Source organism: Sapajus apella, unplaced genomic scaffold (assembly GCF_009761245.1).
Source record: "Sapajus apella isolate SASKATOON/1434 unplaced genomic scaffold, GSC_monkey_1.0 scaffold60, whole genome shotgun sequence".
NCBI classification, from domain to species: domain Eukaryota; kingdom Metazoa; phylum Chordata; class Mammalia; order Primates; family Cebidae; genus Sapajus; species Sapajus apella.
The window spans coordinates 13,975,488-13,989,987 of record NW_022437000.1 but is presented as its reverse complement, the minus strand read 5'-3'; the positions used below and the strand labels follow the sequence as shown (position 1 = coordinate 13,989,987).

The following is a 14,500-nucleotide window of genomic DNA, read 5'->3' as shown; positions in this document are numbered from 1 at the left end:
GTGGGAGTGTGTGCACATGTGTGTGAGGGAGTGTGCTTGTGTGTATGAGTGTGTGAGGGAGTGTGCGTGCGTGGGTATGCTTGTGTGAGTGTGTGAGCACATGAGTGTGAGTTTGTCTAGGGCTGGGCAGTTGTGTCCCCTGTGCAGATCCCTGTGCAGAGGCCGGACATTTCCATCCCACAAGCATCTCTCCTGCCCCTTTTCCAGCCGCAGCCCCCTCCCGCCGCCTCCCCGACCCCTGACCCCCAATCACTGACAACCACTGACCTGTTCTCTGTTTCTGTGCCTTTGTCATCTTAAGGTCGTCTCCCGTCACTCAGCCCAGGTCCCCTGAGGCTCGCCTGCGACGCTGCACCCTCTGGCGTCTGCTTTCCACGCGGCCTTCACCTGCTGAGGACCGGCTGAAGGTTGCCTCCAGTGTTTTGCTCTCACAAATGCATCTGCAGTGAGCGTTTGTGTTTTCATGCATTGCACATTTTGAAGGTATTTTCCTCCTGCTAAGGGAGGCAGCCCCCAGCATGAATGTGCCTGTGAAGGGCGGGAGGTCCAAGGCCGCCTCCCCGACCCCGGGCCAAGCTCCCTTCAGGCCTTCGGGGCACAGGACAGGGAGAGAGGGAGTTGGGATGGTCCTAATCTACAGCCTTCCTTGTGGGTGGGAGAAGGCTGAGTGTCCTGCGGGGGGTCCCCCACAGATTCTCGGCCCAGGGCCCCAGGGATGATGCCATGCCTCGGCTTCTGTTCTGTGGCCCTGCTGTGGTTTATGTCGGCACAAGAGTTAGATCTGCAGATCCACCAGGGGCTCCACGCAGTGTGCAGTGGCAGGGGGATGGCAGAGAGGAAAAACGCCCGCCCGTGCTCTCGGGAAAAATCACCGAGAGAAAAGCTACCTCTAGCTGCCTGTTTCTTGTCTGCCAGACACAGGACACCCACCACAGGCAACTCAGCCCTGGCACAGCCCTGCAGTTTACAGATGATGAAATTGGGAGACCATCTGGGGAGGTGAGTTAGGTTCACAGGAAACTTTGAAGAAATGAAAGGTAATTTGTGCAGCGACGCACTCTCCTGGGTATAATAAAAGCAGCCGTGGTCACCGTCACAGTCAAGGCGCCAGGGATTTGTGGGCCGAGTGGCACTTACAGCATTCGTCTACGGCTTCTGCAGGGGGCCCTGAGTGGCTCCCTCTGCCCTCCCATCTCCGCCCTGCACAATGTGGTGGTGAATTTCCTGCCCCACCCCTCCCTGAAGCTGGGACGTTGGTGACTGAGCTTGTGAGGCTCCAGGGTACCTAGGATGGGCCACTCGGAGAGACGGGCAGCTCTCCTCTGCCAGGCAGGAGGCTTTCAGTGCTCTGTGCGGTGCCGCCGCCGTGTCCACACCCACTGCTGCCCGAATCGAGGGCTCCCTTTGGTGGCTCTTTCTGGCCTCACCTTTCCGCCCTGAACCAGCCCTGGGCAGGGGAAGGCTGCAGAAAGACACGCTCTCCAGCGGGTGGGCAGTGTGAGCTCGATCTCAGGGCCGCGCTGTCTTTCTCTGTTATCCCAGAGGGCCTGGCAGGTGGACACGGCCCAGGTGCTCAATGAGCTTTGTTCAATAATAAGCTGCTCAACAGGGCAAATATTCAGATACACGCACGACCACTGCATAAAACTGTGTGCGAATATGGATAAAACCTTGAAGGAGAAACGATACTGGGGTCACAGCGGGGGACATGAGGGCACAGGTTTGCCTTTTTAATGTTTTTCATTATGTAGAGTGCTTCAATCTAACGTTTCACAGATGGAGCAGCTCTTAGTCTGTCAATGGAATCCATTTCAAGAGCAGTGTGAGGCTTTTGCTGCATTCTCTGCTGGGTCTCCAGTGATGGCCCCTTGGGTCAGATGCAGGACACCCCACAGCTCCAGGCTGTCTGTGCTCCCTCGGAGGCTCTGCTTTGGGAGCTGCACTGTCAGAATAGGGCCTTGACAGTAAATTCCCATCCTAAATCATGTTGACCAGGCACCCCTCTCCTTTTAAACTTCGGGCAAAGATTTGAAGCCTAGTTAATTGCTTACTTCAGGGGTGTCCCCTAAAAGCAACTGAATGTTTGGCAAATTAGGGTAAAAGATAAGTTAACTTTATTATGACAAAAAATGGTCATTTTGATAGAATGGATTTTATAATTAGCATCGAGGCATTACACAAATCCATTCAACAGGTGAATGCATTTAAATACATGGAGTTCTATTTTACTATTAGCTCAGATTGACATTGTAATTAATCAAATAAAATCCCATATAAACTCAATTAAGGTTTGGTATTAGTGAGGATAGCTAGGCTTGGGCTATGCCAATGATTCCCAAATTTTATTGGCTTTATAAACACAGCAGAAGTTTATATGTCACTTACACAAAGACACTGGCAGACCCAGCTGCCCTCAAGGGGACGTCTGCAGACCCAGCCACCTTCCAGGACAGCTCTCGTCTGTGACACTTGCAGACCCAGCCCGGCCACTCTCCAGGACGGCAGCTGTCTGCTTGGTGACTCGGCGGTCTAGGCTGCTTCTTTCCTCTCTGTGCATTTCAAGAAGACGAGAACGAGACCATGATGCTCCATTTCCAATCCGGACGACCACTGCTTAATGTGGGATATTGCTTTATTTTATAAGTTCAAAAGGCCATCCTAGCAGCATGGAGCACCTCCCAGGTGCTAAACTCTGTGTCATGGTCAAATGTGCCCATGTCAATGAACTCTAACAGCATCAAACTCTACCTTCTGCCTCCCCTGAATCCAGCGTTCTTTGGATCCAGTTCTGCATTTACCCCTGGATCATGCTGGTGCATACCTTTTGGTTCTGAAGCTCCTTGGCTGAGTGTCTCTTCCTCCATTTTCAGCCACAGCACTTCTCCAGCTTGGTGATGCTGACCTGGGGGAATGGAGCTGGAGGTGGTAGCAGGCATGTCTGTACCATCTTGCAGAGGTCTCTGCAGCGTCTTCAAGCACACAAACAGCATTTTCCCTTAAGAGGAGAAATGTGACACCTCTTCAGCCCAGCAGATTTACCGGAATCTGGGATTCAAGATTTTTGAGTGCATTCATTCAGATGGCCCCATCCCAAGTCTCAGGGCCTCCCTTCTTCCCAGCCAGGGTCCAGACCTTGGAACAGCACCTTCCGAGTCGGAGCACCTGGCCCTGGAACAGCGCCTTCCCAGTCCGAGCACCCGGCCCTGGAACAGCGCCTTCCCAGTCCGAGCACCCGGCCCTGGAACAGCGCCTTCTGAAACTGAGTACACAGCTCCGGAACAGCACCTTCTGAGGCCGAGCACCTGGCATTCTCTGAAGCTCTGTCTTCAGTTAAATCCTAGCTCTGATCGGTTTTTTGGTTCTCCTCTGGCCACAGGAGATGAGTGTCTTACGTGATGAATGTCTTACACGGGAGATGAGTGTCTTACGTGCCACCGACGAGGCTGGTTAATGTGCCACCCTTTTGTTTCAGGTGGTGATCTTCTCATTATCTTGCCCTCAGCAGGAGCCACCTGATTCCATAGTCCATGGGTCTGCGACTTTCCCAAACTCTCCAGCACCCGAGATGCTGCAGCTGCCAGTGCATTTCCTTCCAAGGGGCTCCTGTCCCGGCTGCCACCGCTGCAGCCTGGAGATTCACTGCTGACCCCAGCTGGCCCCTGGAAACAGACACCGAAGTGGAGATGTGGGTTGAGCTTATCCGCAGGCCTGTGAGGGTGGAGGGGTGACAGAGAAGCAGCTCTGTGGCTGGGCTGCCACAGAGGACTCTGCTGAACTCTGCGTAACACAGGAGCTGGGTTGCTTCCAGAGTGGCCCAAGGGGAAGCATGGTCTCTGTCGTAAAGTAGGGTTGTGGATGGCACCCAGAGCACCCACTGCAGATGCCACCCAGGGCCAGTGCTAGACATGGAGGCTCAGGGTTGGAACCAGGGGTGTCACCTTAACTCCTGTTCAGCCCTGGCGAGCACCAGGCATGCAGGGGCTGAGGACAGGAGAGGCCTATGTGGCTGCAGGCTCCCAGCAGTCAGGGGAAGAAAGGCCATTAATTATTTCAGCACATGGAACCACTTTTTAGAAAGTGAAGAGAAAGCAGTGGGAAAAAATAGGCCACTATCTTCATGAAGCTCCTGTTCCTCTCTACGCAGTATGTGTATGTGTGTGTATGTGGATTCATGTAGGTGTGTGTATGTGTGTGTGTACGTGTATGTGTGTGTATGCGTGTTTGTGTAGTATGTGTGTGGTATGTCTGTGTGGTGTGTGTATGTATATTTGTATGTGTGATGTATGTATGTGTGCATGTATTGTGATGTATGTATGTGTGTGTGTGTTGTGTGGTGTATGTATGTATATCTGTGTGTATATGTGTGGTGTGTGTATGTGTGGTCTATGTATATGTGGTGTGAGTATGTATGTGTGTTCATGTATATGTGTATGTATGTGTATATGTAGCATATATGTGGTGGATGTATGTGTGTGTGTGGTATATGTATGTGTGTGTGAATGTATGTGTAGTGTGTGTATGTATGTGTGTATGTATGTATGTATATATGTATAGGGCATATGTGTGGTACTGGGTGCAATGAAGGTTTGTGAGGTAGAGGAAGGAGTGCAGAGTCTCAGTCTGTACACACACCTAAAAGAGCACACATGTACAAACACATTCCTCAGAGAGGTCAGGGAGGAGGAGACATCAAGACCGAAGAAAGGGAGGGTAGGGCAGCACCTGCCCATGCTGGGGTCTGCAGGGGGTTGGGGGAACCTGCCCATGCTGGGGTCCGCAGGGGTGCTGGGGGGGACTTTGCCCACGCTGGGGTCCGCAGGGGAGCTTGGGGAGGGACTTGCCCAAGCCGGGCTCCGCAGGAGTGCTAGGGGGGACTTGCCCACGCTGGGGTCTGCAGGGGGGCTGGGGGGTCACCTGACCATGCCGGCTTCTGTGAGGGGTGGCTGTGTGTGTTTCCCCGCCCCCACCGTGGGTCTGCAGCAGGTGCCTTCGGGTCGCGTCCCCGGAGTTGAGGCTGGGCGGGGGATTCCTCTCCTGCCAGGTCCTCATGCGTGAACTTTTCTTTGCCAAGTTCGTCTGCGAGTGAATCGCTCAGCCTCGGTCAGCGGGCCGGGCAGGGCCGGGACCTCCCTTCGTCTCCTCCGCCAGGAGCCCGCGGGGGTCCCCTCCGCTCAGCGGCCCCTCCACGGGGCGGGGGCGGGGCCGAGGCCTCTGGGAAGCCGCTCCCTGCGCCCCCCCGGTCCCCTCCGCCGCCCGCCCGCCCCGCCCCGCCCCGCCCTACCGGGCTCGAGCCAGTGGGGAGCGGGGCCGGGCCGCGGGCGGAGCCTCCTGGTCCCCGCCCTCGCCCTCGGCCAACGGGCGGCCGTGCGGGCGGGCGGACCCTCGGCCGCGCTCGGGGCTCCGGCGCCGCTCCTGCTGCTCGGCCCGCGCTGCCCGGCTCGGCGCGCGCTTCGGGGCGAGGCTCGGCGGGCGCGGCGCGCAGCATGGCGGTGGAGGACGAGGGGCTCCGGGTCTTCCAGAGCGTGAAGATCAAGATCGGTGAGTGTCCGCCGGCAGCGCCGCCCCCGACCTCGTCCCCTCCCCGGATCTTTCCCGCGGACCCCGGCGGAGACGCCCTCCAGGCGCGGCGCGTTCCCCGCAGACCCGCAGGTCCGGCCTCTCCCGGGCTCCCCGCGTCCACCGGGCTCGGGCTGGGTCGAGCGGCCCCGGGGGACGCGGTTCCCTGCGCCCAGAGCGGCCCGGGTCCCTCCCTGGCAGCGGCGGAGGAGGCGGGGTCCCCGCCGGAGGGGGCGTCTGTCCGCGTGTTTGCGGGGGCGCGCGCCGGGGGCTGCCGGGCGCCGGCACTTCAGGTGTCAGCTCCGCTGGCGTCCGGGGCTGCCTTTCCCGCTGCGCCCAGAAACTTCCTTTCGGGGAATGTGGAGGCTCCTTCACGCCTCTCCCCAGGGGTGGGCTTGGGCGCGCTGCTGCTGCTGCTGTGCGCGCGACTGTGCCTGTGTGCGCGCGTGTGTTTGTGGGTGCGTGTGTGTGCACGTGCGTGTATTTGTGTGCGCACGTGTGTGTGTGTGCATGTGTTCGTGTGTGTGTCCGTGTGTGTGTGCATGTGTTTGTGGGTGTGTGTGCGTTTGTGGGTGTGTGTACATGTGCGTGTGCATGTGTTTGTGTGTGTGCATGTGTGTGTACATGTGTTTGTGTGTGCATGTTTGTGGGGGTGTGTGCGTGTGTGTACATGTTTGTGTGTGTGTGCGCATTGTGTTTGTGGGGGTGTGTGCATGTGTGTGTGGGCCTGTGTGTGTACATGTGTTTGTGGGTGTGTGTGTGTACACGTGCGCGCTCCTGTGTGCTGGTGGGGCGCCCTGGCTGAGGGGTCTCGCGGGGCGGGGAGACACCGGGCCCACCCGCACCGGCCCCTTCCACTGAGAACTGTCGGGCGAGCTGGTGGCCGCCAGGGCCTCCGAGGCTGCGGTTTTTCTCTGGGCTTCAGCAGCTTCTGAAGTGGGCTCTGGGAGGCGTTTCCGGAGAGGGGGCTGTGCCTGGACTTCTGTTTTATCTGGAGGGATCTGCCTTCCCTGGTGGTTTTATATCGGGAGAGTGATGTGGAACTCCTCCTCCGCCCCCAGAGCAAGACCGTTTCCTGCAGTGACGGATCCGTTTTCACGCCATGAATGTGCTGGACCGCGGGCCGTTCAGGCTGGAGAGGCTGCCAGGGCCGAGCGCCGGGTCCTCACGGTCCTTCCCGCACCGAGCCGGCCTCTTCCGTGCGAGCAGGCCTGGGGACAGGCCGAGTGTCAGTTGTTGATGACATTTGATGCTGCCGGAGAAATTCCGGCTCCCCTAAATCAGCGGGCTGTTTCCGGTTGGCTTTATTTTGGTTTGCGGAACATCGCTGAGACACTGCCTTGATATTTGGCACAGAAGGCTGCAGCTAGAATGCGGCAGCACTTCCGTCTTGAGTAGTCCGGAGGGGAGGGATTTCTTTTGTCAATGTGGTTTAAATCCGCTGTCACTTTCATACAAGAAAGCCAGGGCTGGCGCTCCCTGAAGTGTCTGAGGTCCCCGTGCTGGGGGCGGGGAAAGGTGTCGGCCTGTGGGGGTCAATTTCCTCCAGCCAAGGCTGCTTGGCTCAGCCAGCGAGTCCGGAGAAGTGTGAGAAGCCCCGGGCTTCCTCACCCCTGGGGCAGGAGGGCTGGAGGTGGGTGCCCCTGTGGGGCGGTGCCAGGGCAGCAGGCAGAAGTGGCCAGGGCTTTGTGGCTCAGGGCTGGGGGGCCCTGGCCACTGTTTACTCTAGGAAGGGTTCTGGTGCTTCAGTCCACGCGAGGAAGGCATGGGAACTCAAACAGGAGGGTGAGGGAAGACCAGAGTCTCAGACCAGATACTTAGACCCTGAGTGTTCCAGAGGGCAGCGCCATCAGCGTGCGGGCAGGTGGAGGTCACCTGGTGGATCCCTCGGAGAGGAGGAGTTCTGGAGGCTCTGAGCTCCACTTAAACAAGCCTGTGAAACCCTGGCTCAGCTGAGGCTTAGGCTGCTAATACCATGTGGGGCCTGGATATTAATTGAACCTGTGACCCTCTCGGGGGCATCAGCAGTGAGGACGGGTAGAGAGGCCGGAGTGCCAGCTGCCCGACTCCCTGGATGTCTTTCCAGCGAGGAAAATCTCCATTTCCTCTCCCCTCCAGAGGCCACCTGCAGGGCCGGCTGCCTGGGGGCTATCTGTGCCCCAAGTAGATAGCCGGCGTGCTGGGAGGCAGGACGCCTCCTGAGATGCAGTCTGGCTGGAGACCCCAAGGGTGACCTGTGGGTGCTCTGGTTTGGGGTTAGTCTCATGTAACTGTGCTGCCGGCCTGACACCCTGGGGCTCAGGGTGACCCTGAGTGGCGCAGGTGCTGGGGTCCACTCAGCTCCTCAGTTTCTTTCTTTAATCCGAATTCATGGCCAACCTTGGCTCTGACTTGCCCTGCCTGAGTCCCTGGCCTTGAAGGTGCAGAGAAGTCGGTGCCCCTGTGGTTGATCTCAGGGCCCCTCATGGTCATTCACCTCCGAGCCTCATCCCCAGGCATGCTGGATTTTCGCCAGGGACTCTGTGTGACCCAGGGCCAGTGTCTTCCCCTTCATAACCTCATTTTCCATTTGCAGAAGGCAGGCAATGATTGTCTGCTGTATCCGGTGAGAACTTACAAGGCAGTGCCATCTGGGCTTAAGTTAGCACCCTGCTCTCAAGTTATACGAGAAGCAATTCTAGTAGTACTGTTACCAAGAAGCGAAGGCAGAATGTCTTTGCAGGGATTGGGAGCTTTTTCAAAGGTATAGGGGCATTGGCCTTTTAAATTCCCAAATAGCTTTGAAGCATGTGGTGGTCTGTGGTCTGGTTCAGACGCTGAAATTGGGAAAATCCCTCTCCGCTTCCTCTTTCTTTGTCCCTCCACCTTTTGCAAGTGAGGTAAGAAGAGGGAGCACCACGCAGAAGTGAGGTGTTTTCATGGGAACACTTTGGAGTCTGTCTGGAAGAATCTTTCTGCACTTCAGTTTTGTAGAATCATTGTGGATCTGTCGTTCTGTGCACTCACACACCTTAAACACTGTGTGTCTGGTAGCAGTCATTAGCTTTGACAGCAGAGTCTGTGTATCATGCATGGCTGAGCCACACTTCCTATGCCATCGGCTCTGAGGAAGCCAGTGCTTCTGACTTTCTGTGAGTCAGGGACCCACAGGGAGGGCACTTCCACCATGACCCCGGGTTGTTTTGGGGCCCCGCCCCCGAGGTGCACGGTGCTTCCTCCCCTCCCAGCAATGCTTTCCGTTTCCACAGTACTTACTGCTTGTTTTTAAACGTGGCACCTCATCGTGATGCACGTGCTCAATAAAGAGCAACACACAAGGAGTTTCTCTCAATCTCTTAGAAAAAAGCTGCCCTGCGACCCAGTACGGGAAAGGCCCTTGCACTGCTGCGACCCTGCTGTGGAGCTGGAGGCAGCCCTGTCCCTGGAATGCTGCCCCTGGGGGGCCTGGCCTGCCACGTGCTCCACTGTGGGGCTTCCTGTGGCTCTCTGGTCACTCACTTCTTTCTCCTTTGGACTCACCACCCCTGGCTCCACAGGGCTCTCAGTCCCTTCCTGTGACGCTGGAGCGTGCCCATGAAGAAGGCCCACGGCCAGTCTGGCCCAACACTGAAGCGTCAGAACCACTGGTGCCTGCAGGCCCACAGGGGACTGTGGGCTGGGGTGGGGGGCGCTGGCCTCCAGCCCAGCCATTCCTCTCCTAATCACAAACAGAATCCCACCAAGGCAGGAAGAGGTGGCACCGGGTGAGAACAGGGAGAATGACAAGTGGGGCGCCTAGAGGGACCCCTGGGCTGTGGCTCCCTGGCCCCAACTCGTGGGCTAGAAGATCAGAGGTCAGGGCTCCGGGCCAGCTCTGCTGGAAGTGGCAGCTGATGACTCCCCCACGGGAGCTGGAGGCCTCTGGTCACGGGCTGTTGCAGGCATCGAATTAGGGGGTGGTCTGCTTAGTAAGGAAAAGTACTGACAGTGTCTCCACAGGGCCGAGTCTCACTCGGGTGAGAGAAGCCCTTTGTGACTTTGTGACGTGGGGAGGGCTGTGGCTTTTCCCGTGTCTACTTGACAATGGAAGGGGCTCAGCATCCGAGATCTTAGGTTCCCCTAATGCTAAAATTAACTTGGGTATTTTATTAACCGAGCTCAGCTAAGCCGCCTGTGCTATTTTTAACCCCTGAGGACGAAGGCACAGGGCTCCCTGCACCTTGAAAACAGCAGGGGTCCAGCCTGGACCCCGGCTTTGCCTGGGAGGGGAGTGGGCCTCCGTGCGGGGGTGGGTGTGCAGGTGGGGTGCTAATGCGGAAGGGTGGTTTCCGTGTATCAGCTCATTTTATCTCAATTCTTGAAACGCCACGACTCGGAGGTGGAGAAACGGACACCCATGGACCTAGCTGGGCCCGAGCGGCCCGGCCCGGCGCTCTGGGATCTGAGTTCTTCTTCTCCTCGCCACTTAGTACTGCCCATTAATTTTCTTTTCTTGGAGACTGGACTTTGCTATGTTGCCCAGGCTGGTCTCCAACTCCAGGCTCAAGGGATCCTCCTGCTTCAGCTTCCTGAGTGGCTGGGACACAGGTGCTCAGCACCGCAGCCTGTCTGTCAGTCTAGAGAGCTGTTTCTTCTCTGGGATCTTGACCTTGAATGGAGGGCTGGAGAACAGCGAGACTCGGTGACTTTAGGGACCTGAGGCAGTCAGTGTTCAGGCGTGGAAGGAAGGGACTGCCGTCTGTGGGGGCGGACAGAGGCCTGGGAGGCCCGAGACACAGTTTGGCCATGCAGAGACAATCCTTTGAGCAGTGCCACAGCCACCCATCCAGCGCCTAGGCCTGTTAGCGAAACGTGCCTGGCGGGTGGGTGAGCCGGGGTGCTGCACTGATGGGCAGAGCCTGGGCCTGGAGGCAGCCCTGGGGCGTCCTCCCTGGAGGGGAGGCTGGCGTTGGTGGGAAACACTGATTTGCCTCTTTGAAGCTAATGGAAGCGAATGAGGCTTTTGGAGCTCATGAGCACAGAGCGGATCGACAGCGTCTGCCTGCGCTGCCGCCCTGCACTTTCTGGTGGCGCGTTGTGCTTTAGACACAGACGTGTATGTGCTTGGAAAGGAGATGGCCTTTGGCTGCAGCAGCCGAAAGCGAGGTGGCCGGTGCTGCGGCCTCAAAGGCGAAGGCAGCCGAGTGATGGAGCGAGGCGTGCGGGCTCTGCGGCCTCGGTGGGGAGAGCTCCTGGGGCCGTCAGAGGAGAGGCGGACGTCCAGACCCACTTGGAATCAGACACCCGACGCTGCGTGCTGCCCACGCTTCTTGAGAATTCCCTCACCTCTCTCTGCCTTGGTTTCTTTGGGAAAATGGAGGCCAGTACCTTTTTTGGAGCAGTTAATGAGACTAGATGAGCAAAGGTCTTCGTAGACAGGAGGCATTTATGATTCTAGTAGAATTTGAAGCATCCGTTAGTCTGTAATGAATCGGACTTCTATGTAAGCACATATGTAAATCGAAAAAGAGCTACACTTTAATAGGAGAGTGCTGAGAGGCGGGAGGGCTCACTCTGGAGAGGTGGCTTTGGTTTTTGGTTTTGGCTGTCTGGGAGGGGTAGCTTTGAACTTGCCCCCGGGGGGAGAGTGAGGCCTCAGAAAGGGAGGGCATCATTTTGAGTTGGGCTGGTGTCATGAGGTGCACGGCCTGGCCTTTGAGGGGCTCAGATAATTTGGCTGGAGGGGCCAGTGGGATGTGTGGATGGGCCTCTGGCCTCTGGGTGGACAGAGTGGGGCACACTGGGTCCCGTGGGGATGTGGTGTCACGCCTGGCAGGTGCTGGCACCTCTGGAGGGTGTGAGGCTGGACAGCGGCTGTAGACTGTGGTGGTGGGGGGGCGGTGGGCAGCTCACTGAGCACCTCTAGTCCTGCGCAGACGCAGGTCAGAGCAGGGGTCTGTGCTGTGCAGGGAAGGAGGAGCTGGCAGTGTAACCGGAGCTTCTAGCTTTCATCTGCAGGTCAAGGTGATGAACAGACATGTTTACTGCAGCAGCATCTGTGGCCAGTGGCTGAGCCAGCAAGTAGCAAACAGGAGAAGGAGAGTTGGGATCGTCTGGGCGGCCCTACCAATCTCCTGTCCAATTGTCATCCCGCTGGTGGAAGGGGGTCCTGGTGGGAAGTCACTGGATCGGGGGTGGGTTGTGAACGGCTCAGTGCCGTCCTCCTGGTGCTGTTCTTGCGATGTGAGTTCTTGCGAGATCCGGTGGTTTAAACGATCGCGCCCTTTCTCCCGCGCCGTGGGAGACGTCTGCTCCCCGTTCACCTTCCGCCTTGACTGGAAGCTTCTCGAGGCCTCCCCAGAAGAGGTGCCTCCCTGCTTCCTGTACAGCCTGCACAGCCATGACCAATAAACCTCGATTTTTTATAAATCACCCGCTCTCGAGTGTTCCTTTATAGCAAAGCAAGAACAGCCTGATGGGTGATGGCAGCTGAAAGGGCAGTGATGCCACAGGCATCCACACGTGGGCTGCTCCGGCCTTCAAGGAACCTACTAAGCCCAGGCCAAACCCGTGGACTTGCAGGCAGCTCCGCAGGATAGGATGAGAAAGAGACGAAATGAGAGCCCTTGTCTAACACCACCACCAAAAGAATGATGAATACAGGCCCGCTGAGCGCACGCAGATCAAAGGTGAGACCCACAGGCCTGCTAACTGGATGACCTGTGGGATTGCGGGAGCCCTCAGGTGGGAAGAGAGCGAGGCAGGACACACGAGGTCTTTCATCGCATCATGTACATGTCTGTACGCATCAGTGTGCAGCCGTGTACACGGGTGGGTACAGGAGTAAGGAGCAAAGGCGGAGCTTAGAAATCTCCGCGTCACATGTTGCCAGAACCACGTTGGCTGCGGAGGACGCCAGGGCGGAGAATAACTCGCCTGCGTTCAGGAAAGTGTGCTCTGCGTGGAAATGCGTGTTACACGTGGGGCTGTGGCTCCATCAGGCCGCAGCGGGTGTCTGGCAGGGACAGTGAGTGAAGCTGTGGCTGGCCCCTGAGAGGCTGGCCCAGGCAGAATGACGGGGTTTTGGGGCTCCAGCCTTTGTGTCTGAGAGGCTCTGGCACAGGGGAAGGGGAACTTAGGGTTACGTCACCTGTGACAGAAGGCTCGGGGTTTCTCTGGTTGTGAGGCGGAGTCCAAAGTGAACAGTTACAAACATTCAGGCTTTGCTGTAGATGTCCAGGAAGCCCACTCCTCAGCCTGGAGCCCTGGAAGACAGTTTCCCCAAGGGTTATTGGTCAAATGGCATCAGAGTGTCTGGGAGACTTTGTTTCTTTGCGTGTGTTTTATTAAAAATAGTGGTTCTATTAGTGTCTGAAAATATGAGGTGTGTTTCTGTGTGCAGGGCTGGAATCCCCAGGCTGCAGCTCTCACCGCCCTGAAGTTTGGCATTATTAGTGTTCGTTTCGGACAAGCTTGAATCCCACACTTGGATCAATCACCCGATTCTAAGGCTCAGTTTGTTCCTTCCAGGGACAGTCGTGTCCTGGTGGCATCAGAACATAGCTAGGAGCGGTGGCAGCTCCAACCTGCGTGTCACAGGTCCCGAGAGACACTGTGGGTGCTGGGCCAGGAGACCAAAGCCACGCTGGGGACAAAAACAGAGCCGTGACCCAGAATTGACTGAGGAATGACGCTGACACCAGTTCTTTCCACTGCACGTGGTTTCTTTTATGTTATCCAAGTAGTTTCCAACCTATAAAGAATTGCCTCTCTTGGCCCTGACTCGCCATAGAAAATTCCAGAGGTTAGTCAGGGGTCTAGACGCTGTGAGGATCCTTTTCGCTGGGGACCTGCATGCAGGCCCGTCCCGTGGGTGCCCCCTTTGCCCCAGGTGGGCCCAAGTCCTCAGCCCCGTGCTGAGAGCCGCCTCCCTGTCTGGTGCTCATGGCGTGCCCGGGTGGGATGGGGGCTCTCTGAGATGTCTGACAAAACTGGGGTGATTGTTATTGTGTCTGTTTCTGGACTTCAGCCCGGGTCTGAACTGGGTGTGACCGGCCCAGCCTGTGGTGCGTGTGGGGTTGGAGCCAGTTTCCATTTCTGCCTGAGGCCCCGCTACCGGCCTTTTGCCTGCGTTGAGGGGCTGCAGAGAGCAACCCCCACACAGGCCAGCCCCTCACGTCGCTGAGGGCCCTTGCAGGCACCCCTAGTCTTCTCTTTAGCTGTGTTTGTTTTGTTCCTTCTGAAGGAAAAGGTTCCACTCTACTTTTCAGGCCTAGAGTTTTCGTATTTGGTTCTAAGCCCACTCCTCGAGGTGCTGGGGCAGCTGCTTCCTTTGGTCTCGTCACCCCCTCCGTGTTTTCTCTTCCCCAGAGCAGCCGTTGCTCTGGGAGCCCAGGGGCCCTCCTCGGCTCACGGCTCCCACCGGGGTGGCCACCTCAGCGTCCGGTGGTGACTGCGCAGGACACCTGCTTCCTACGCCCTCCTCTGAGGCTCCAGGAGCAAAGTGCTCTTCCCAGAGCCATGCCTGAGCAGGAGCGTCTCCACGCTGGGTATGCACCTGAGCTGCATGCAGGACGTAGAGACCCGGGAAGGTGGTCCCGCGGCGAACACTGAGGAGACCCGGGAGGGCGGTCCCGTGGCGGACTCTGAGGAGACCCGGGAGGGTGGTCCCTAGGGTGGTCCTGCAGCGAACACTGACAAGACCCGGGAAGGTGGTCCTGTGGTGAACTCTCAGGAGACTCGGAGGGCGGTCCCGCAGCGAACACTGAGGAGACCCGGGAGGGTGGTCCCGAGGGTGGTCCCACAGCGAACACTGACAAGACCTGGGAGGGTGGTCCTGTGGTGAACTCTCAGGAGACCCGGGAAGGTGGTCCCGCGGCGAACACTGAGGAGACCCGGGAGGGCGGTCTGTGGCGAGCTCTGACGAGACCTGGGAGGGCGGTCCCGTGGTGAACTCTCAGGAGACTCGGAGGGTGGTCCCGTGGCG

General features: G+C 57.7%; 1 protein-coding gene across 2 annotated transcripts in view; it reads left to right on the top strand.

Moving 5' to 3' along the window:
• Positions 1-5,352: 5,352 nt before the first annotated feature.
• Positions 5,353-14,500, top strand: part of RASA3 (RAS p21 protein activator 3) — a 124,575-nt gene continuing 115,427 nt past the window's right edge. The window contains exons 1-2 of one of the 2 annotated variants that reach the window (XM_032246334.1): positions 5,415-5,538; positions 6,618-13,318. Coding sequence is in view for 1 of the 2 variants with exons in the window: in XM_032246337.1 (XP_032102228.1) it covers positions 5,484-5,538 (55 nt within the window). In the remaining variant the exon portion in view is untranslated. Of the gene's footprint in view, positions 5,539-6,617; positions 13,319-14,500 lie in introns of both variants that reach the window. The other variant, XM_032246337.1, reaches the window with a different exon arrangement.